Raw genomic sequence first — 25313 nt, 5'->3', positions numbered from 1 at the left:
CCAATCTTGACATCACTTTTCCTGCCTTATGGAAACAAATAAAGCATGAATTTAAAAGAACAGCAAAAAACAATCCATCTATCAAGATAGCAGACTGAGCTCATTTACATATTCAAACATGTATAATGACAACAGACTGTGTTCTAAACACAATCCACATATTTAAGTCCATACAGATAATCTATAAAGGCAACAGACCAGGTTGCATCAGTTGACAAATTTAAATCCACATCTTTTTAAGTAGCAATGAAAACATCATGTGTTGCAAAATCTGGAAATTTGATCACCATGCAAATATATGAATAATCTTACAATATCAAGTTTTGATGGATCATGAACTGTCAATTCTGACATCTGAACACCATGTGGATCGTCTCTTTTGCGCCTTTGCTGATTAGGTACTGGTAGGCTGTCTATAATGCGTGTTGTTCGTTCTGTGGGCCCCACAGTTGTAGATGACATCAGGATTTTGTCACTCTCTGTATATGTTATAACACAGCCTGCTGAGACATTCTACAGAATCCAACAGAAAACAAACACATCATGTTACTTTCATGCAGCATACGCCAGCCAATTTCATGGCTGACTGGGGCAAAGAATGAATAGCCAGTCCATCTGGCCATTTGGAATTTTAGTAATATTGAGCAAATTCAAATTATAATTTTAATACCGCAAATAAATATTAAAATCCAAGTGATAAATAATGATGGTGACATGTTTCTGATGATCACTCATGAATCTGGGGGATATAAGATCATAAATAACTCGCACTTGATTTGCATTCAAAAGTTGCTGGTAACTTCAAATTAAGACTTCTTATGCATCTGTCCAATGTCTGATGACACATGCTATTTCTGATTCCCAATGTCATCAAGTATTTGGATACCTGGAAGTCACCTGAGGGTAAGAAAAATAAACACAGCCAAGAAAAAATTAACTATTCAAAATTGTATGACACGATGGAATGAAAACAATAGTTGGGTTACAGAATTTGCATGAAATACATAGAAACAGATTGCATGCTAACATCATGACAATGTTCATTCATTGATATTCAAGACTACAGCCAGAGAATTTTACATGAGCCTCTCAAAATGTAGCTTAAGTTACTGAATTCATTTCATGCACAGATGATTTCCACACCATCTGTATCAACACAAAGAGCAGCACTACTCATTCGATACATCTTGAAAAAGAGTGGTCTGTGTTGATGAGATCAGACACATTTTCCCTGGAGTTATGGAAGAATTCATTTTTTATACAGGCCTAAGCAATTATTGGATCTGTCACATGCCACAGGCAAACACATATGATCTACTACAAATCTCACAAACATCTAGTAAGTAAAATTGGCAATTAGTTTAAAGAAAATGATGATGCAGATGATGGGTTGAATTATGTAACTGCATCTATGTTTTAAGATGCTGATGTGAAAATTCACTGAGCTACAGTCATGGATATCATTCATGATGTTAAGCTGAATGGACAAGAACTGTTCATTTGCATTCTGCTTGATGTGGATGCATTTGATCCAGTTCTGGTTCCAGCGATCCATTGCTGGAACTCATCCTCTGCAGACCTAATTTTATGAGCAACTATACATTGGATACCACAGCCTAATCTTGTAAGGCTAGGTGTTGTTCTAATACTGTCGATGAAGACATCAATCAATGTTGATCTTAATTCTTTTTCAGACTATTTTTCTGACTGGTCATTAATGGTTTGATCATGAAGCCCAACTCTAGCTGAGTTGTGTAATGATCTGGATCAGCAACATTGCACTGGTCAGTAAATAATGACTATTTTATGCTGAATTTAATAAAAATATAATAAGTTTGATGTATGAAATCTTATTTAATTTTTGTTTTTTCTGAATGTTCTATGTTTCATTATCAGACGCCTTTTATGGTAATGAAAGTGGGACTGTTGGTCATTTAAAGTGGCATATATATATGTGTGTAAACTATCATCTTTCACTGAAAATTACATGTTGAGTTTTGTCATTGACCCAGCCATTTTATTATTAGTTACATGAGTGGAATTCTTGCAATACTCAACATCGTTTTTCTGTTCATGAAATATTTAAAAAGTCAGAACTGCAAACTGCACAAAATGCATATTGGTCACCTTTTTTGCTTTTCGTATATGCCTACTTTGCAATGTCCATGGATAATTAAATTTACATATATTTTTTTCTTTCCATCTGGTTGATAGAGTTGTGAATGGCTATCCATGTACTCAACCACTGATAATAACCTGGGTAATACAATGTGCCACCAGATACCCGTTTACAGTATACATGTTTTATAACAGTACAAGTGGACCCATAAGCTCCTGGCTTGTACAGGCAGCACTCTGTTGGACTCTTTTGTAAGATCCACAGATGGTCCAGGTTGTTAATGAAGTAGGAGGAGGAGGACAAAATTCAGGGGGCCAAAGTGGAAAACTTTCGCAATGGAAAAAGCTCAGAAGACAACATCTTTCCAGGACTTATTTAGTGTAGAATAGAAGACAGCACTGGAGAACAAGCAACATTATCATGGATGCATGAGGTGAGGGTAAGGTCCCCTTCAGTGACGGAAACTTAATCCATAATATTGATGTTTTGGTCCCTTGTGATCCCAATTACATGGCCTGGCCAGTCACAGCAGGAATAGGCCATCTGAATGGGAAGGATATCATTAGGATTATCAGTTTGGATGGATTGTGGGATGTTTGATCCATATAACCTATCCATATGTATGTTGAGTGAGAGGAAACTTAGCTGTTTGTTAGCTCTGTCCCTCGCTGTTCCGCAAAAGAAATCAAGTTGAACCATGAAGGGGCAAAGTAGAGAGAGGTGCCAAAAATGCTGTCATGTGGTGGTGACTTGGATGCCAGAACTGTTTCAGAGCATGGCAATGTCCAGTGCTTCATGGCTGAAGGTGAAGGGTAAGTTTATTTATCTCCCTTGTCTGCCAGAAATTTTTACACCGAGGAAAGGTCAGCATGCAGACTAGTTAGTATTCTTTTTGAGCTGTGTGTTTTTGCACTTTACCCATTGTTCTAATCTATAAGACAAATAGAGAAAAATGTAAAAATGAGGTCCTGCACCTGATTTTTAGAATGCAATGTCTGTGCAGAGCTAAATTGTAACAAAATTGACCCAGAAATTAATAACAGTCTAATAAAGCAATGAAGCATACAGGTAAATTATAATGATAATATCACCTGTATGGAGGAGAAGTATACATCTGTGGGCCTGAACATGTGATATTTGACTACAGTGTGGACACAAGAGCTATACCAAATGATGGTTATCTGGAAAAAAGTGATAGCAGATGATCTCAGTTACAATGCTAACTGTAGGGAAGGTCATAGAAAGCATGTACAGGTAGAACCATTGAAGCATGATTTTCCATAGCTAAAGATGATGTGGTAAAGGAAACTCACCTGTATATACATATATAAAGAGTTCGCTAAGGGCATAAAGACCTGCACATATATAAATATTGTAACCAGAACCTATCTTTTGAAGTTGCATAGATTACCCATGTGAGTGACTAAGTGCTCTTTAAATATCATGGAATTTTTATGCAGATAAACAGGACTCAAGTGTTGCTTATACAAACGTGAAAAGTAGAACATGACTTATAACCTTTCCTTGTCCAATCACAGGTGAAGCAATACAGAAATGTTGTTGCTGTAGGGTTTAACGCCATTCTTCAGTACATGATACATGGTGGCCAGTATTAATGGTGGAGGAAGAACCCAGGAAATCCCCAGAAAGAACCACAGACCCTCAAAAAGCTACTGGCAAGCTTTCTCACATACCCACACTGACCAAATCCAAGACTCAAACCCATGCAGACAAAAGTGAGATGGCAGTGATCTGAAACAGAGAGCGCTTTAGACCACTCAGCCACTCGAGGCCCCCCAATACAGAAATGTACACAAGTGTCTATGTTACACACAAAACCTTCACATAAAAGGAACTGAGGCACTGTTATAGATATTTACAAAGTAGGTGCAACAATATCCAAAATGAGGCAAATACCTGTAGGGAAAAAGCCCACTGACCACCTGTACAAATAAAAACATCGAAGTTGGCACCTGGATGCTATGAATGACTTGTAATACAAAATCGCCAATATGTACCCATTCGTAATGGCATTGCACACATATTATCAGTTTTTATAAGTGCTAAAGACTTGCACATACATAATTAATTATAGCCCAAACTTACTGTGAAGTCACTTAGTCTCACCCTGTAAGTACCTAAATGTGTGATGACAACAAAGTGTTAGCACTTTGAAAGTTAGAACTTTGTCATGATTAAAAGAGAAAAGTATACTTTCTTTAGAAGTAAAAAACTCCCCAACTTGTAATGATATATTCCCCATGTAGATTCTGGCTTTTGCAAGGTCTCTTGTGACAAGAGCACGCTAGCAACTGAAGTAGTAACTGATGTATCCTTAGACTTTGCCAAAAAGTCTTATACATAAGAGGAGATCACTCTGCCCGAGCACCACATAGGTCAGAAGACAGCTTTTAGCTCCATTTAGCTAAAAGTAGTATCTGGAAAGGCTGGATTTGTGAGGCAGTAGTTCTTCTTAAAGTATTATGATTCCATTGAAGAATGGGGAATCACAACAGGAAACCAAAACATCAGACAGAAGACACTGGACAACAAATTTTTACAAAAGTCATGTTACTGAAATAAAATTAGTCAATTCTTATCAATTTTTATGTGCTGAACACGAATATGACAGTCAAATTGCAAAATTGGCTCTAGTTTTTTTGTAATCTGCAAGAAATTAATGTTTACATAACGAAATGCATTCCAATAGTAAAAGGTCAACTGTAATAGCCTACCTATAAAAAATCAAGTCATTGACTACATCTTAGATTTCTTCGCCTGTCTCTTGTACAGCTGTTCGGGAGCATCTCTGAGGAGTGTCCAGCAGTAGTCAGCCAGCATTGTAGTGGACCATTTTCCCTGGTATCTTTGTTCCATTGTTGCGATATCTTGATGAAAACGTTCGCCGTGTTCATCACTAACAATACCACAGTTGCTAGGAAAGAAATCCAAATGGGAATGAAGGAAGTGAATCTTTAGAGACATATTGCAGCCAAGTTTCTTATACTTCATCAACATGTCTTCTACTAGTTCCTTATAGTTTTCTGCCCTAACATTTCCGAGGAAGTTTGTAGAAACTAGGCGAAAAGCATTCCATGCTTGTTTCGCGTCACCTTCCAGCAAGTTGTTGAACCGGTCATCTTTGAAAAGCTCTCGAATCTGAGGACCCACAAAAACTCCCTCTTTAATCTTTGCTTCGCTGAGTCGAGGGAATTTTTCATGCAGGTATCGGAATGCTGGCAAAGTCCGGTCAATGGCTTTCACAAAGTTCTTCATCAAACCTAGTTTGATGTGAAGGGGTGGTAGCAAGATTTTCTGAGCCTCAACCAGAGCTGGGTGTTGGATATTCTTCTCTCCAATGGCTACATTCTGCCTGTGAGTCCATTCCTTCCTCATGTAGTGCATTTCCCTTGCTCGGCTATCCCACTCGCATAAGAAACACATGTATTTTGTATATCCTTGCTGCAGTCCCATTAAAAGGGCAACTACCTTCAAATCACCACAGAGGTGCCAGCTGTACTTGTTATACTCAATGGAATTCAGTAGCTGCCTTAAGTTATCGTATGTCTCTTTCATGTGGACAGCATACGCTACTGGAATAGATGGAAGAATGTTTCCATTGTGCAAAAGCACAGCCTTGAGACTCAGTTTCGAAGAGTCCACAAATAGTCTCCATTCTTGTGGGTCATGAGTGATTTTTAAAGCATTCATGAGGCCCTCAATATCGGAACAGAATATCAGATTACTTTCCTTTCTGAAGAAAGGCTCCAATTGCTGGTGGCGCTTTCGATATGCAGTAATTGTGACATCTTCTTCTAGAAGATTCCATTGTTGGAGTCTTGATCCTAGCAATTCTGCCTTGTTCTTTGATAAGTCCAAATCACGAATCAGGTCATTTAGTTCTTCCTGTGTTATTCTGTGTGGGGTTGATGATGCACCACAGTGAAAATCTGGATCACTGCATGCTGATGGACCAGGAGAAGAACAGGTCGACTCACCTTTGTCTTCGTCAGATGAATCAAGAGAATATTCTGCTGGAGGTTCTGGAATAGGAAGTCCCTCACCATGTGGAACTGGTCTCAATGCAGACGGAATGTTTGGGTAGACTATTCTCGACTTCTTTCGCTTCGTTATTCCGCCGGAAAGAGGAGGAACCAAGCAGAAGTAACAGTCATTTAGGTGGTTGCTTGGCTCTCTCCACACCATTGGGACTGCAAACGGCATTGATGACCTTTTGCAATTCAACCACTGTGAAAGCTGTGTTGTACATGTAGCACAGCATATATGCGGAGCCCAAGGCTTGTCTTGGTTACCAACCTTGCATCCGAAGTAAAGATGATATGCCTTCTTCACTTGAGAATTGATACTTTTCTTCTGGTTGGCAAATGTCACTTCCCCACAAATATAGCAAAAATTGTCCGCGGTATTAACACACTTTCGAGGCATTACTGTTCTTTATTGTACGTAAATGGATAAAATAATAAGTTTTATGTAACAGTAGCTTGAACTGTCTCGCACAACATCTAAAATATTTTAAATGCTGAACCTATCTGATTGGGCTTTATATAGTACACTGCTTACGTCAGCTTCAGCAGCCGCCTGGCATTAGTATAATAGGCCTACACATGTATAGTACACTGCTGACGTCAACTTACTTCAGCAGCCGCATGGCATTAGTATTGCATTGCATCAGAAAATGATGCAATCAACTGTGGATGATGTGAGCATGATGGTATTATGCAATGTTACATCATTATTCCGGATGTTGCCGCAGTCCTACTGGAGAAATTTACACAGTGAAACATAGAAAATGAGGTATATGAATATCTTCAAAACGAGAGCCAATACAAATTTTTCACGGTTATATTCGTGTTCGGCACACCAAAATACTACAGATTAGGGCCTTTTCAAGTCAGTAATGATTTCACTGTTGACCAGTGAGATTAGACATTTAAATAAGGTCGGTACTGTGTTTATCATACAACTGTATCACAAAATCAGCAAACTGAAAAATTAAGGTAGTTACCATGATAAATGCAACTATGTGAACCCCAACAATAATTTACTCAAGGGGTGTCAAAGCAATGTGTAGGCAGCACATGATATCTATACTTATAATGTGAGTAGTAAATATTGGTTTTAGGAAGGAATGCAGCATAAAGCTGCATCCTTTGAGGTCCTGCCATCTGTCAGCATAAAACTTGAAAATATTAGTGCTTTTATAATATTTAATTCATTCCATGTTTCTTGTCAAACAAAAGTATTCCATGCCAATCCAGCTCAACTCTACTAAGGTAAATGTACCCATCTTAATTAATATTTTTGTTAACGTAAGGCCAAAAAAGATTTCCAATAATCCAAGGAGTTGGTAACTCCAGTTCTTCTATGAGTACTGAAACCATTCCTGACATTCTTGAGAAACACCAACATGCCAAATTTGGTATCAAAACCTTTTTTTTACTCCAACAAGAAAATTAGGTATCAGAAACTTTTTTTTTTACTCCAACATGCCAAATTTGGTATGAAAAACTATTTTTCTGATATTTCAGTTAACACATACAGATGATATCTATAAGTGCAGTACATAACAGTACATGTCATAACATTGATCTTGCAAAAGATATCATGGCATGCAGATCAATGAACTCATCTCTAGTAATGTCAAAATACAAACAGATGAAAAGTTTGGTTAAATCAATAAGTAATACTGTAAAGTTATTCAAGTTAATTCAAAGTATTCTTCATAAACTGAATTGGATAAAAATGTATGCATACTGGTTTGTATTATCGTACTCACAATACAGCTACTCCCATCCCCCAAGTCAAAATCTTTGACCTTAAATTAATGTCTGATTACTATGAATTTATTAAGTAGAATGCATAATATAAAGTCTAATTAAAATTCAGTTATATGTACAAGTCACAGTGTTCTCAGTAAAGTACTAAAAAAAAAAAAAACAAGCAGTGGCCTTTGCTTGACACCAAGGTCTGGTTTTTACAAGAGTGTTGACAAATTAGCAGTAAGATCTTGACCATTTTCATTTGGAACCAATTCATGCTGCAAGAAGTGTTTTAACAAAAAATAAAAAACATGCCAATGCCTCCAATGATGCAAGAGGAGTTGTAATAACATGATTTTCAATATGGTGTCATGCTGGATGCCATATAACACTGGTCAACAGTGAAATCATTACTGACTTGAAAAGGCCCTAATCTGTAGTATTTTGGTGTGCCGAACACGAATATAACCGTGAAAAATTTGTATTGGCTCTCGTTTTGAAGATATTCATATACCTCATTTTCTATGTTTCACTGTGTAAATTTCTCCAGTAGGACTGCGGCAACATCCGGAATAATGATGTAACATTGCATAATACCATCATGCTCACATCATCCACAGTTGATTGCATCATTTTCTGATGCAATGCAATACTAATGCCATGCGGCTGCTGAAGTAAGTTGACGTCAGCAGTGTACTATACATGTGTAGGCCTATTATACTAATGCCAGGCGGCTGCTGAAGCTGACGTAAGCAGTGTACTATATAAAGCCCAATCAGATAGGTTCAGCATTTAAAATATTTTAGACGTTGTGCGAGACAGTTCAAGCTACTGTTACATAAAACTTATTATTTTATCCATTTACGTACAATAAAGAACAGTAATGCCTCGAAAGTGTGTTAATACCGCGGACAATTTTTGCTATATTTGTGGGGAAGTGACATTTGCCAACCAGAAGAAAAGTATCAATTCTCAAGTGAAGAAGGCATATCATCTTTACTTCGGATGCAAGGTTGGTGACCAAGACAAGCCTTGGGCTCCGCATATATGCTGTGCTACATGTACAACACAGCTTTCACAGTGGTTGAATTGCAAAAGGTCATCAATGCCGTTTGCAGTCCCAGTGGTGTGGAGAGAGCCAAGCAACCACCTAAATGACTGTTACTTCTGCTTGGTTCCTCCTCTTTCCGGCGGAATAACGAAGCGAAAGAAGTCGAGAATAGTCTACCCAAACATTCCGTCTGCATTGAGACCAGTTCCACATGGTGAGGGACTTCCTATTCCAGAACCTCCAGCAGAATATTCTCTTGATTCATCTGACGAAGACAAAGGTGAGTCGACCTGTTCTTCTCCTGGTCCATCAGCATGCAGTGATCCAGATTTTCACTGTGGTGCATCATCAACCCCACACAGAATAACACAGGAAGAACTAAATGACCTGATTCGTGATTTGGACTTATCAAAGAACAAGGCAGAATTGCTAGGATCAAGACTCCAACAATGGAATCTTCTAGAAGAAGATGTCACAATTACTGCATATCGAAAGCGCCACCAGCAATTGGAGCCTTTCTTCAGAAAGGAAAGTAATCTGATATTCTGTTTCGATATTGAGGGCCTCATGAATGCTTTAAAAATCACTCATGACCCACAAGAATGGAGACTATTTGTGGACTCTTCGAAACTGAGTCTCAAGGCTGTGCTTTTGCACAATGGAAACATTCTTCCATCTATTCCAGTAGCGTATGCTGTCCACATGAAAGAGACATACGATAACTTAAGGCAGCTACTGAATTCCATTGAGTATAACAAGTACAGCTGGCACCTCTGTGGTGATTTGAAGGCAGTTGCCCTTTTAATGGGACTGCAGCAAGGATATACAAAATACATGTGTTTCTTATGCGAGTGGGATAGCCGAGCAAGGGAAATGCACTACATGAGGAAGGAATGGACTCACAGGCAGAATGTAGCCATTGGAGAGAAGAATATCCAACACCCAGCTCTGGTTGAGGCTCAGAAAATCTTGCTACCACCCCTTCACATCAAACTAGGTTTGATGAAGAACTTCGTGAAAGCCATTGACCGGACTTTGCCAGCATTCCGATACCTGCATGAAAAATTCCCTCGACTCAGCGAAGCAAAGATTAAAGAGGGAGTTTTTGTGGGTCCTCAGATTCGAGAGCTTTTCAAAGATGACCGGTTCAACAACTTGCTGGAAGGTGACGCGAAACAAGCATGGAATGCTTTTCGCCTAGTTTCTACAAACTTCCTCGGAAATGTTAGGGCAGAAAACTATAAGGAACTAGTAGAAGACATGTTGATGAAGTATAAGAAACTTGGCTGCAATATGTCTCTAAAGATTCACTTCCTTCATTCCCATTTGGATTTCTTTCCTAGCAACTGTGGTATTGTTAGTGATGAACACGGCGAACGTTTTCATCAAGATATCGCAACAATGGAACAAAGATACCAGGGAAAATGGTCCACTACAATGCTGGCTGACTACTGCTGGACACTCCTCAGAGATGCTCCCGAACAGCTGTACAAGAGACAGGCGAAGAAATCTAAGATGTAGTCAATGACTTGATTTTTTATAGGTAGGCTATTACAGTTGACCTTTTACTATTGGAATGCATTTCGTTATGTAAACATTAATTTCTTGCAGATTACAAAAAAACTAGAGCCAATTTTGCAATTTGACTGTCATATTCGTGTTCAGCACATAAAAATTGATAAAAATTGACTAATTTTATTTCAGTAACATGACTTTTGTAAAAATTTGTTGTCCAGTGTAATAACAGTGTTCTTGCGAAAAGTCATGTCCATACAATCATCCATTCATTATCAATTATGTCTGTCAAAGGCATCTATTTCTGAAGCTGTATCTGCATGATTTGAAAACAGGTACAACCATATCCAGAGGGAAATAGTAGTTTCAGAAAAAGCCATTCAGATTGGAGAAGCTGCTGTTGTCAAATTTTGGGTGGTCATGCTGATATAATTTTCATTCAGAGTGAGAAGTATTATGAAATTGTCAATATGACCAGAAGACTACTGATAACAATATTTTCAAGATGACTACCTTGCTGGAAGTCGAGACAGCAAGATATCATAAAAAGTATTTTACTAAAAACTTCAAGTCAATATTATTATCATTTCTTAAGGAGAAATAGCTAACACAAGCTTTTCAAGATGGCCACTTGGCAGTCATATTAGAGTTTTTGACAGGCACCTATTTAATTCAAGGTCAATTAGATAACATAAGAATATTTTCCTGCAAGCCAAATGCAGTTGTGTTTATCCATTCAGAACAAGAAACTATAAGAAAATCTTCAAGATGGATGTAAGATTTACAATTTTTTTCATTTAGGACCAACTAGAAAACCCCATTACAATAATATGATCCATTCTGAAAGAATTAGGCCACAATTAATATTTCCGGTCTAGTACCCACGAATGTAGTTCTAGTCTTTTTTTTAGAAAATTTTTCCTCTCTCAATTTGATGGTGATAGAAGAGTTAGATTTATGCATTTTTGGAAGGGATTTAAAGCTAATTGTTTATTCTTTAGAATATGAGCTCATGGTGTGGTTATCCTTGTGCATTTTGGCAACAGTGCACAGTGACTAATATGTCTTGGTGATGATCCGGAAGTGTCATCTGTGTTCTGTTTACATGCTGCTCTGTTTACAGTGCAGCCTATCAAAAAAATGCAGATCAACCTTTGACAAGAACTTCACCATGAAGTCATCATTGAAGGTACTTTAGATTAGGATATGATTTGTATTGATTGTCCCACAGTGGAAAGGTCAGTACTGAGAAACAAATGTCGAGAATATATAGTAAAATTAATTGTGTTCTATGTCCAGATGGAGTAGCCATATAAAGATTTTCAACATGGCTACCATATCTAATGTCTGTGGGATACCACTTTCATTAGAACTAATTAGAGATTATAAAAAGCCTTTGAATGAAAATTCCATATCAATATGTCCATCCATTCTGGAGGAGTAGCAAATTAAATTGTTTTCAAGATGGCCACCATGACAGCCACAGTGGATGTTAGGTCAGCATTAATATTAATCTGGAGTAATGAGACCTTTGGGTGAATACATTTGTAAAATGTCATGGCAATCCTCCCAGTAGTTAAGAGGATTTGTAGTGATAAACTTGTGCTAAAGAATGATGGAATAAAGTTCTTGTCTATAATCAGCTGAACTAAAAAATTATGTATACATGTAGTGCCCAAACCTAAACTTATAACACTCATTAAAAATTCCTTGTGTGCTTGATACTATACTGGTACATCCATATGCATGATAATGGACTTGTACACCCTTTCATTCAGGATAATGGACTGGTACATCCTTTATTCTGGATACTGGACTGATAAATCTTTGTGATTGATACTGGACTGGTACATTCTTGTTCTGAATATTGGACTAGTTAATCATGTGCACAAAATATTTTTTCCCACCCTAAATGCTAATATTATCTTGATTCATAAAGGAATTAGTGATCCAAGCACTATATGAAAGGCCAAGTATTTATTGATGGTGCTGTAAAATAATGAGAACTATACTAATCAATGCTTACCATAATCACTGCCAATGTGTTGCCATTATTGCCAATGGGGACAGTGATATTGATGGTAGCATTTATAAGTGGACTTGGTCCATTATTGATGAGGTGATATCTGTGAAGTATGTAAAGGTTTCTAACACTCTGTGGGTCATTCTTGTACTCCACTTGTTCCGACATAGATTTGCTGCAAAAATACAGATAAAAGGTACATAGTTGGAGGCAAATGTGCAAAAACAATATCATGACAAATGAATGGAAACTGGAGTGTGGAAACTAACTGCATGGGAGCTATATATATATATATATATATATATATATATATATATATATATATATATATATATATATATATATATATATATATATATATATATATATATATATATATATATATACAAATAATACTATCATTCAGGTTAGAGAATTTATTAATTCATACTCTACAGAGATTCAAACTGCTCTGGTGGCCAGGTGGTTAGAGGTCATGGGTTCGATCCCTGGCCAAGTCATACCAAAGACTTACAAAAATGTTACCAACACCTGCCTCGCATAGCGCTCAGCATTAAGAGGTTAGTGTTATGACTGGTTGGCCTGGTGTCAGGATAAAGTGACTGGCTGGGACATCATGCTATATCTCTGCGGTATGATGCCCCAGTGCTAGACATACTATAAACTATCACACTGCAGACATCGTAGCGATATGACTGAAAAACTGTTAAAGCTACATTAAAAATCGAAATCACACACACACACACACACACACATACACCAAACACAAAGAGATTCAAACCCAGGTCTGCGGGTTAACAGCACCCATCGACTTGCCTGCACACATGAGCCCATAAACCCTTGTGACTTTTGAAGCATACATCACCAAAAACTGATTTTACTCAATCGGTGTATGCAAACGTGTGTAACAGACACACTCGCATGATGACCTAGTAATTAATTCTCATCTATGTATAGTCATACCGGATTCCTATGAAAAGAAATCAAGGTATATAGAACTGATTAAAGAGAATTATAAATATAAACCAAACAGAACAGAAAGTGCTATCCATGGATTCCATAGAAGAATGCTTGATAATAGTAGGCAGAATTAATATTTTAATACAAATAAAACTATCATATAGGTTGGAGAATTCTTTAATTTGTGCTCTATGGAGATTTGAACCCAGGTCTCTATAATTAATTTTATATACCTGTGTTGTATTTAGGACATGGAGATGTTGTGATGTATTGCAGTGTTGTATTTAGGACATAGAGATGTTGTGATGTATAGCAGTGTTGTATTTAGGACATGGATATGTCGTGATGCATAGCAGTTTTGTATTTAGGACATGGATATGTCGTGATGCATAGCAGTGTTGTATTTAGGACATGGAGATGTTGTGTTGTATAGCAGTGTTGTATTTAGGACATGGAGATGTTGTGATGTATAGCAGTGTTGTATTTAGGACATGGAGATGTTGTGAAGTATAGCAGTGCTGTATTTAGGACATGGAGATGTCGTGATGTATTGCAGTGTTGTATTTACGACACTGAAATGCTATGATGTATATCAGTGTTATATTTAGGACATGGAGATGCTATGATGTATAGCAGTGTTGTATTTAGGACATGGACATGGTATGATGTACAAGTCATATATTTTAGGATATGGTGATTCTACAATTTAGGATATGGTGATTCTAAAGTATATATTTGCTCAGTAAAGCTACTATTAACATCATCAAACTAGAAGGGAATTGGTTTTGGAAACCAACAGTATATATTCCACCATCACCATGACAATAATCTCATTTTGTAACACTGGTTCTTGACAGAATGGAAGGAAAAATTTGCAAAGTGGATAAAATAAAGGTTTTGTTGAGAATGTTGCAAAAAACATTTTTCAATTATCGTTTTTCCAGATGCTACTTATTTTTGGTTCTGGTGACCTTCAGCAGATTTCTAAGGTCACTAGCTGAGATTCTATGCAAAGCAATGTATGTTCACTAGTGTGAAAGTATCTGGAAACCATTTTGTGATAATAACTGATGTCAACTTATTGATTTTGAATGTGTGTGTGTGTGTGTGTGTGTGAGAGAGAGAGAGATAGAGAGATTTGGAATTTTAAAGTAGCTTTAAAATTTTTAGTCATATTGCTATGATGTCTGCAGTGTGGCAGTTTATAGTGACATTTAGCACTAATGTCAACTTTCAATTTTGAAATGTACTGTGAGGGAACAAAGTATAATCAGGATTAACACATTCAACCCCAGAAATATTTATGTGCCAGGATTAACAGCATATCAACAAAATCCTAGCTATTATACAAAGCCAATCAGAATTTAAACCCTTATAAATAAATGTAAACATATAGTCCAACAAGATCAAGTATAAATGCTAAAAATGATAAAATGTATATAAAATTAAATATAAAAATAATGAAATAAAAATCAAATCCTTTAATACACAGGGTCAATTTTTCAAAATATAAACTACATTATTATAAAAATGTTCAAGGTTTATCTAGTTGAGAAATGTCTTTAACTGCGAGTATATAATAAAAAAACTTGTCTGTCACTGGGTGCGGATCAAGCCAAAGAAATGCAGACATCTTGTGGTCCAGTTTCTAAGGGTGAAAATATTACCTGTATTAAATTCAGATCAGCTTTTAGACTCTCTTTTATGATCAAAACCAATTTGGTCAATATAAGCAGCATGCAGAGAGATAAAACTTTGCAAACAATTTAGAAAACTTGACACTTGTCAAAAAGATGGCCCAGGAGACATCGTGGAAAATAAGACCCATCTAGAGATGGCATACTCCCACAGATCCCCAACATAAATACAGTACACTATAATCCAAAACTCTTCTCAATTCTTGTACTGCTTATTCACATATTTTATGATCCAAAACTGTCAATTCTTGTGCTGCTTATGCTAGTACCCTATGACCAATGTTACGTGTTTAGGCTTAAATAAACAGTAAAACAAGAAAGATTGAAAACAGCAATCTTTGAAAAATATAATAAATATTTTATTTCCCTGGAAAAATACTGTAAAATGAAAAAATATGAGAACTGACAGTTTCCAGAATCAAATCCAAAATTAATACAAGAATAATACACGAATACAACTTTTTGAAGTCCTAATATTGAAATGTTCTAATGATTCCAAGTTCAAGACCGATGAAGAATCCAAGATGGAAGGCAATGACACATGATGTAGCCTGTACTGTGTTGATGTCTACAGTTCCTTGTAGAAACATAATAATTAATCCTCTGGTCTTGGAAATCCAAATAAATTTGTCAAGAAAAGTCCTTTTTTCAAGAGTTCTGTATGAATGCTATAATATTTCCAGAGAAACGAATTAATCTTCTAGAGTCCAAAAAACCTGAAGAAAAATTAATATATAACTCAATGCTTCAAAACTTCAATTCTGGTCACAACAGAAGAAAACAACTTGACATCAAGTGTTTAGAAGCCAGACTGAGATCTATCCCTCTAAACATCACTACTAATACTAAGTATTTTGCAATTTTGGAAATGCCTAATTGCAAAATAGAGGATGACATGATCATGTTTACATCTAAAAGTCACATAGTTCCTGTATGTCCATGATAAGAACCAATCATTTTACTCAGAGAACATGTTGTTTATTTGACCCTAAAGAAAGGCCAGGACCTAAGCCAAAAATAGAAACAAGTGTTTCTGTTATTAGGTATCTAAGGAAAAACTCGGGTCAAACTGAATTTTCTGGAAAATATCAAATTCCTAGTAAACAAAATTACATTACATTGACATGTTAAAAAAGAAGACTCCCAAACCAACAAACAATCAAATCAAACAAACATCAGTCAAATCAAACATAAATTAATTCAACTATATGTAACACTTCCTCCCATAAAGAAAAAAAAATTATATGATAAAGCTTTCTTTTTAACACAGATTAAAGAAAAATATGAGAATAACTCTTATGGATTACACACAGTGTATATGAAATAATACATTGTTATACATGGGTAAAGTGCATCTGCTATTATATTATTTTTTCCCTTGATGTGCCTGATGTCAAGATCATCTTGCCAATGAAAGTAAGGGGGTTGTGGTCATTAAACACAATAATTGAAGAAGGAGCTGAACTAATGTAAACTTAAAAATGTTGCAATGTCAATATCAAAGCCAAACATTCCTTCTCAATTGCTGAATAAGTTCTTTGGTGCTTATTTAATTTCTTAGAAAAATAGCACACTAGATGATCAATACCATTTTCATCTTCTTGAATCAAAACTGCTCCAACCCCAAGATCACTTGCATCAACAGAAAATTTAATTGATTGGCTGAAATTTGGAGGTGTAAGACCTGGTGCGCTTTTGAGTATGGTTTTGAAAAAGCCTCCTAACATTTTTCAGTCCAAAGAAACTTGTTTTTCTGACTCAATAAATTTGTCAGGGGTTCAGCAATTATAGAAAAATTGGAATAAAATTTTTGATACTATCCGCCATTACCTAAAAATTGCATCAGTTGCTTTTTTATTAACAGGCATGGGAAATTCAAAGATAGCCTTGACCTTAGCATCTATAGGCTTAACTTGTCCATGTCCCATGATGTGTCCCAGAAATGTAACACTAGCATGGCATAACTCACTTTCAGATAAATTAATTGTCAAACATGCATCTGTGAGTCTGTCAAAGAATTTCCGAATTTTTGCTAAATGTTCTTTCTATACTTGGCAACCCTTTCATCCCAAATGACATTATGTTATATTGGTAAAGTCCATCTGGAGTCACGAATGCCAAAATTTCCTTTGCTCTTTGTTTGTGGAATTTGCCAAAATCCTTTCAGAGGGTCCAATTTGGTGACATACTTGGCACTCTCGATCTTATCAATACAATCATTGCTTTTTGGTAATGGAAATTACTCTGTTTTTGTCACACTATTCACCATCCCATAATCAGTGCACATATGGAAAGTTTTATCTGCTTTCAGAACAAGTATGCATGGTGAACTCCAGTCCCTTTTAATGGGCTCTGTAAAGTCATTATCCAGCAAATATTGAATTATCTTTTTCAAGTATTTCTGTTTAAGAGGGTTCATCTTGAATGGGTGTTGTTTCACAGGTTTGGAATTTAGAATTTCAGCATCATGAAAAATTGTGTTCGTTCTTATAGGAACATCTGGAAATAAGTGCTCATATTCAAATAATAACTGTTTAAGTTCATTTCTTTTTGCTCTTGCAAATGTGAACGTTTCTGGTCCAGAGAATGACATGATCATGTTTACATCTAAAAGTCACATAGCTCCTGTATGTCCTTGATAAGAACCAATCATTTTACTCAGAGAACAAGTTGTTTACTTGACCCTCAATCAAGGCCAGGAACTAAGCCAAAATAGAAACAAGTGTTTCTATTATTAGGTATCTAAGGATAAACTCAGGTCAAACTGAATTTTCCAGAAAATATCAAATTCTTAGTAAACAAAATTACATTACATTGACATATAAAGAAAATAAAAAGACTCCCAAACCCAGAAACAATCAACTCAAATCAAACACAAATTAATTCAAATATAAATTAAATCAAGTATATGTAACACCAAGAGTTGTCAATTCTTGTACTGCTTATGCTATTACCCTATGAACAAGAGCTGTCAATTCTTGTACTGCTTATGTTATTACCCTATGACCAAGAGCTGTCAATTCTTAAGAGCTGCCAATTCTTGCACTGCTTATGTTAGTTCACATATGACCAAGAGCTGCCAATTCTTGTACTGCTTATGTTAGTTCACATATGACCAAGAGCTGTCAATTCCTTTACTACTTATCCTAGTACCCTATGACAAAGAGCTGTAAATTCTTGTACCACTTATCCTAGTACCCTATGACAAAGAGCTGTAAATTCTTGTACCACTCATCCTAGTACCCTATGACCAAGAGCTGTCAATTCTTGTACTGCTTATGCTAGTACCCTATGACCAAGAGCTGTCAATTCTTGTATTGCCTATACCAGTACCCTATCATACAGAACTGTGAATTCTTATACTGCTTATACTTATACTACTATCTTATCAAAGAACTATCATTCTTTTATTGCTTATTCAAGTACCGTATGACACAGAACTGTCAATTCTTTCCCTACTTATGTACACATAATTATTATAGTACTTAAGCAAGAACACTATGTACCAAAAACAAGATGTTTACAGACAGACATACAGACATAACAATAGTTATATCCCCTTCCATATTCCATACCTGGTGGATAAAAACATAATGTTCTTCCATTCTACTTTAAAAATCCTTTTATGAACAGATGGTACATAAAAGTTTTAAAGCTTACAATGTTTGATCAATGGCAAATGTTCCATACAAAGTGTTGGTCTGTCTATACAAAGTGTTGGTCTGTCTATACACAGTGTGGACTGTCTTAACCTCCATTATTTCTATCATAGTTTAAAATGAGGTAGTCCAATCAATTATCTTATAGTTCGATGGGAAACAAGAAGATGGTGTCTTATCAGGATTACAAGCAACATATCTATGCCAAGTATCAAAAGGATATATTTAATGGACTTCAAAAATATATTTAATGGGCTTAAGTTTTTCTCCAGAAATAAAAGTGAATTATATATGGGTGGATGAACAAACAAATGAATCAATGCATAAAAAAGACTGAACCTTAAAGAATTCCTAATAATTAATGGATGTATGGATAGATCAATGGGTATATGCAAACAAAATATTTAAACTAAAGAATTCCTAATGATACATGGATGGAAAGGTGCATGTGTGTTATGACTGGGTAAGTATTATCAAACAAACATTTTACCCCAGAAATTGGTTTCTTCTTCAAATATGTTACCCAATCATAATACCTTAGAAGAACAGATAACAGGTGGAGGGAGATACATATCCTTACCCTGGAGAGACCACCTCCAGCCCCCTAAGGTATGTGAGGCAGCTTCTAGGTAACCTGACTGGAAATTAGACTCAATATGTCGGGGAACAGCTTTGAAAGGGAAACATTTTCCCTCCAGCAAATCCAGCACAAGTCATGAAAGCTGTCTTTATGAAACTACTGAACAGCCCAGAAAAGCAACCTTTAGCACCAGAGGAAAAGATTCCTACATATCGAACTGAGCCATTTAGAATTAAAGATCATGAATAAAAACTGGAGAAGTGTACTCAGATATTAATCCAACAGTATGGATAATAACATTTAGAGAACAGTTTCCTAATGATATATGGATTTATAGACAAAAGCATAAAAACTAATTTAAACAGTAGAATTCCTAATTGCAAAAGACACATGTAGACCACCAGTCTATTATAGGCATACAGTTTGGTTCCAATATCTTGATGATTGTAAAGTTTGCTCTCAAAGTCATAGCATGAATAGATGGATGAACAGACAAATGGACCAATACATAAAAAGCATTAACACAATGCAAATCTACACCACTAGCCTATCAAGTAAGGCATATCTACGCCACTACCAAAATAAGTAAGGCATATCTACACCACTACCACAATAAGTAAGACATATTTACACCACTACCAAAATAAGTAAGGCATATCTACACCACTACCATAATAAGTAAGGCATTTGTACACCATTAGCCTAACAAGTAAGGCATATCTACACTTCTACTCTAATAAGTAAGGCATATATACACCACTACCAAAGTAAGTAAGGCATATCTGCACTGCTCCCCTAATAAGTAAGGCATATGTACACCACTAGCCTAATAAGTAAGGCATATCTACATCACTAACATGATAAGTAAGGCATATCTACACTGCTACCCTAATAAGTAAGGCATATGTACACCACTAGCCTAATAAGTAAGGCATATCTACATCACTACCATAATAAGTAAGGCATATCTACACTGCTACCCTAATAAGTAAGGCATATGTACACCACTAGCCTAATAAGAAAGGCATATCTACACCACTTACCAAAATAAGTAAGGCATATCTACACCACTTACCATAATAAGTAAGGCATATCTACACCACTAGCCTAACAAGTAAGGTACAGCTAAACCACTACCATAATAAGTAAAGCATATCTAAACCACTACCATAATAAGTAAGGCATATCTACTCCATTAGTCTAATAGGCAAGGCTTCTATAACCATTAACCTAGTAGGTAAAGAATATGTACACCACTAGCCTAATAAGTAAGGCATATCGACACCACTAGCCTAGTAAGTGAGGCATATCAACACCACCAGCCTAGTAAGTGAGGCATATCGACACCACTAGCCTAGTAAGTGAGGCATATCAACACCACTAGCCTAGTAAGTGAGGCATATCGACATCACTAGCCTAGTAAGTGAGGCATATCAACACCACTAGCCTAGTAAGTAAGGCATATCGACACCACTAGCCAAATAAGTAAGGCATATGTACATTATTACCCTAATAAGTAGGGCATATTTACACTACTAGCCTAATAAGTAAGGCATATGTACACTGCTACACTAATAAGTAAGGCATATCGACACCACTAGCCAAATAAGTAAGGCATATGTACACTGCTATCCTAATAAGTAAGGCATATATACACTGCTATCCTAATAAGTAAGGCATATGTACACCACTAGCCTAATAAGTAAGGCATATACATACTGCTATCCTAATAAGTAAGGGATATCTGCACCATTAGCCTAATAAGTAAAGCATATATACACTGCTACCCTAATAAGTAAGGTATATGTACACCATTAACCTAATAAGTAAGGCATATATACACTGCTACCCCAATAAGTAAGGCATATGTACACCATTAGCCTAATAAGTAAGGCATATATACACTGCTATCCTAATAAGTAAGGCATATGTACACCATTAGCCTAATAAGTAAGGCATATATACACTGCTACCCCAATAAGTAAGGCATATGTACACCATTAGCCTAATAAGTAAGGCATATATACACTGCTACCCTAATAAGTAAGGCATAAGTACACTGCTACCCCAATAAGTAAGGCATATGTACACCATTAGCCTAATAAGTGCACCAAATTTCATCAAGATATTTTGAACAATTTTTGAGTTATGTTCCAGAAATTAAAAAATGTATGGGCAAACATACAGACATATTACCAACATCATAATAGTTACATATCACCCACCCTCCAGTAGATACAAATAGCTTACTCTATATAAGCTGAGTCCACCTGCAGATCAGAGTCTATTTTGATTCTTCTACTGATTACTCCTAAATTTCACAGACGTGCTGGTGCATTATGCAAGGGCAGATCTGGGTCTGTGCAGTTTGGAGTTGGACTTGTCTTATAAGCAAGTATAGATGGTAAAAGAAATTTAAAAATTATTGTGATATGGCTGTGAAAATCATCTTCAAGGTAACAAAAATAAGTCACAAAAATTTAATTTGTCTATCTCAAGTCATGTTTGCTTAGTCATGATTACAAGGTTTTTGTTCAAAAGTTTTAAAATGTGGTTAAAAAATGTATCATTCCTGAAATGGTCTGAAAATCTAAACATAATATATAATAGAAAAATGCCTACCAAATTTGTTTAATTTGTGTGAATTCTGCATAATCAAGCTTACAAAGTATTTGTCAGAAAGTTTTAAAATGTCTATACAATTTTGAAGAATGATAAAAAATAATTGATCAGGTAATCTACATATGAATACGGATTCCAAACAAATTTTATTTTTGTATCTTTAATGACCTTTGCTTAATCCTACTCAAAAGGCTTTGGTCCAAAAAGTCTAAGTTAATACATGTTGAAAACTGATCAGGTTTAGATGTGCTAAAATTAAATAAATATCCAATTTTAAAATTAAGTCACAGTTATCAGACTGATCAGGTTTAGATGTGCCAAAAGTAAATAAATATCCAATTTCAAAATTAAGTCACAGTTATCAGACTGATCAGGTTTAGATGTGCCAAAAGTAAATAAATATCCAATTTCAAAATTAAGTCACAGTTATCAGACTGATCAGGTTTAGATGTGCCAAAAGTAAATAAATATCCAATTTTAAAATTAAGTCACAGTTATCAGACTGATCAGGTTTAGATGTGCCAAAAGTAAATAAATATCCAATTTCAAAATTAAGTCACAGTTATCAGACTGATCAGGTTTAGATGTGCCAAAAGTAAATAAATATCCAATTTCAAAATTAAGTCACAGTTATCAGACTGATCAGGTTTAGATGTGCTAAAAGTAAATAAATATCCAATTTCAAAATTAAGTCACAGTTATCAGACTGATCAGGTTTAGATGTGCCAAAAGTAAATAAATATCCAATTTTAAAATTAAGTCACAGTTATCAGACTGATCAGGTTTAGATGTGCCAAAAGTAAATAAATATCCAATTTCAAAATTAAGTCACAGTTATCAGACTGATCAGGTTTAGATGTGCTAAAAGTAAATAAATATCCAATTTCAAAATTAAGTCACAGTTATCAGACTGATCAGGTTTAGATGTGCTAAAAGTAAATAAATATCCAATTTCAAAATTAAGTCACAGTTATCAGACTGATCAGGTTTAGATGTGCCAAAAGTAAATAAATATCCAATTTCAAAATTAAGTCACAGTTATCAGACTGATCAGGTTTAGATGTGCTAAAAGTAAATAAATATCCAATTTCAAAATTAAGTCACAGTTATCAGACTGATCAGGTTTAGATGTGCTAAAAGTAAATAAATATCCAATTTCAAAATTAAGTCACAGTTATCAGACTGATCAGGTTTTGATGTGCCAAAAGTAAATAAATATCCAATTTTAAAATTAAGTCACAGTTATCAGACTGATCAGGTTTAGATGTGCTAAAAGTAAATAAATATCCAATTTCAAAATTAAGTCACAGTTATCAGACTGATCAGGTTTAGATGTGCCAAAAGTAAATAAATATCCAATTTCAAAATTAAGTCACAGTTATCAGACTGATCAGGTTTTGATGTGCTAAAAGTATATAAATATCCAATTTCAAAATAAAGTCACAGTTATCAGACTGATCAGGTTTAGATGTGCCAAAAGTAAATAAATATCCAATTTCAAAATAAAGTCACAGTTAGTACCAGAATTTAAATATTATGATTCATGGTAAGTGTGATAGATGGAGAGATGTGTGTGATTTTGGATTTTTAATGTAGCTTTAACAATTTTTCAGTCATCAGTCATATCACTATGATGTCTGCAGTGTGTCAGTGTGGCTAGTAATGTTTAGCACTAGGGCATCATGCCGCAAACACATAGCATGATGTCTCACCCGTCACATTATCCTGACACCAGGCCTACCAGTCCTAACACTAACCTCTTAATGTTGAGCACTAAGCACCATTTTTTAAAGACTTTGCAATGACTTGGCCAAGATTTTAACCCACAACCTCCTGCATCTGAGGTGGATGCTCTAACCACTTAGGCCACTGGAGCAGTTGGATAGATAGAAAGGCAGCTTGGTGGATGGGAAAACATCACAAAACTAATGTCTCCATTGGGAAAGAGGGAAAATCAGGAGGAGGAATAAATATCTCTCAAATACAACATTGTCATTCCCATTCCATTGTGTATTATGTTTTTAAAAAATATAACAAAAACTGATGTAATTATAATCTTCTGACACTAATCTACTGTGTCATGACATAACATTATGGTCAATATTTTGACTGTTTATCAGATTCTGATGGCTGACCAATCAGATTCAAAAATCAATCTGAATGTATAGTTAGTATCAAAATCTTTTTATAAAATTTGTCATTTCTTTTAATCCTCCATCACTTTATTTTGATAAAGACTTCCTAAAACATCCAACTTGTATTGACCAATATACCTCATTGCATTAGGAAATGCTGTTATGAAAATTATATTCTGTATAAATTCAAATATATAAATTACACTTCACTGTACATGACGTGTGTCTAGTAATGAAACTCTGCCATCACTTTGATATGGCATCAATATACCATGGAAAATTCTTGAATGTTCTTTCTTGTTTCAGGTAATTTTTGTACATTAGTACAAGATTCATTTAGTGATGGCTTATGCTCCCAGTTACCCATACTGAGAGATACACATAGCAACAGCTATATCCTACTGTATTACATATTAGAGGGACAAAAATTTTAAAAACAATTAACCCAAAAGTTGATAGTGCCATCTGGAAGAGTAATGTGGGTGAATTAAAGTCAACAGTACACATGTGCCATCTGGAGAGTAGAGTGGGTGAGTTAAAGTCAACAGCACACACATGCCATCTGGAGGAGTTCAACAGTACACATGTGCCATCTGAAGGAGTAGAGTGGGTGAGTTAAAGTCAACAGTGAACATGAGCCATTTTGAGAAGTTGAGTGGGTGAGTTAAAGTCAACAGTACTCATGTGCCATCTGGAGGAGTAGAGTGGGTGAGTTAAAGTCAACAGCACACACATGCCATCTGGAGGAGTTCAACAGTACACATGTGCCATCTGAAGGAGTAGAGTGGGTGAGTTAAAGTCAACAGTGAACATGAGCCATTTTGAGAAGTTGAGTGGGTGAGTTAAAGTCAACAGTACTCATGTGCCATCTGGAGGAGTAGAGTGGGAGAGTTAAAGTCAACAGTACACATGTGCCATCTGGAGGAATATGGGTGAGTTAAAGTCAACAGTACACATGTGCCATCTGGAGGAGTAGAGTGGGAGAGTTAAAGTCAACAGTACTCATGTGCCATCTGGAGGAGTAGTATGGATGAGTTAAAGTCAACAGTACACATGTGCCATCTGGAGGAGTAGAGTGGGAGAGTTAAAGTCAGCAGTACACATGTACCATCTGGAGGAGTAGTATGGGTGAGTTAAAGTCAACAGTATACATGCGCTGTCTGGTGGAGTAG

General features: G+C 35.8%; 1 protein-coding gene across 2 annotated transcripts in view; it reads right to left on the bottom strand.

The window, feature by feature from the left end:
- Positions 1-25313, bottom strand: part of LOC149776298 (integrin alpha-V-like) — a 236831-nt gene that overhangs the window by 7321 nt on the left and 204197 nt on the right. For both annotated transcript variants that reach the window (XM_089942762.1, XM_089942763.1), the window contains exons 19-20: positions 12492-12663; positions 313-513 (exon numbers count right to left, since the gene is read on the bottom strand). In XM_089942762.1, the coding sequence (XP_089798888.1) occupies positions 313-513; positions 12492-12663 (373 nt within the window). The remainder of the gene's footprint in view (positions 1-312; positions 514-12491; positions 12664-25313) is intronic.

This window comes from Sinohyriopsis cumingii, chromosome 18 (genome assembly GCF_028554795.1).
Source record: "Sinohyriopsis cumingii isolate HCF-2022 chromosome 18, ASM2855479v2, whole genome shotgun sequence".
Classification (NCBI taxonomy): Eukaryota; Metazoa; Mollusca; class Bivalvia; order Unionida; family Unionidae; genus Sinohyriopsis; species Sinohyriopsis cumingii.
This window is presented reverse-complemented; position numbering and strand designations above follow the sequence as displayed.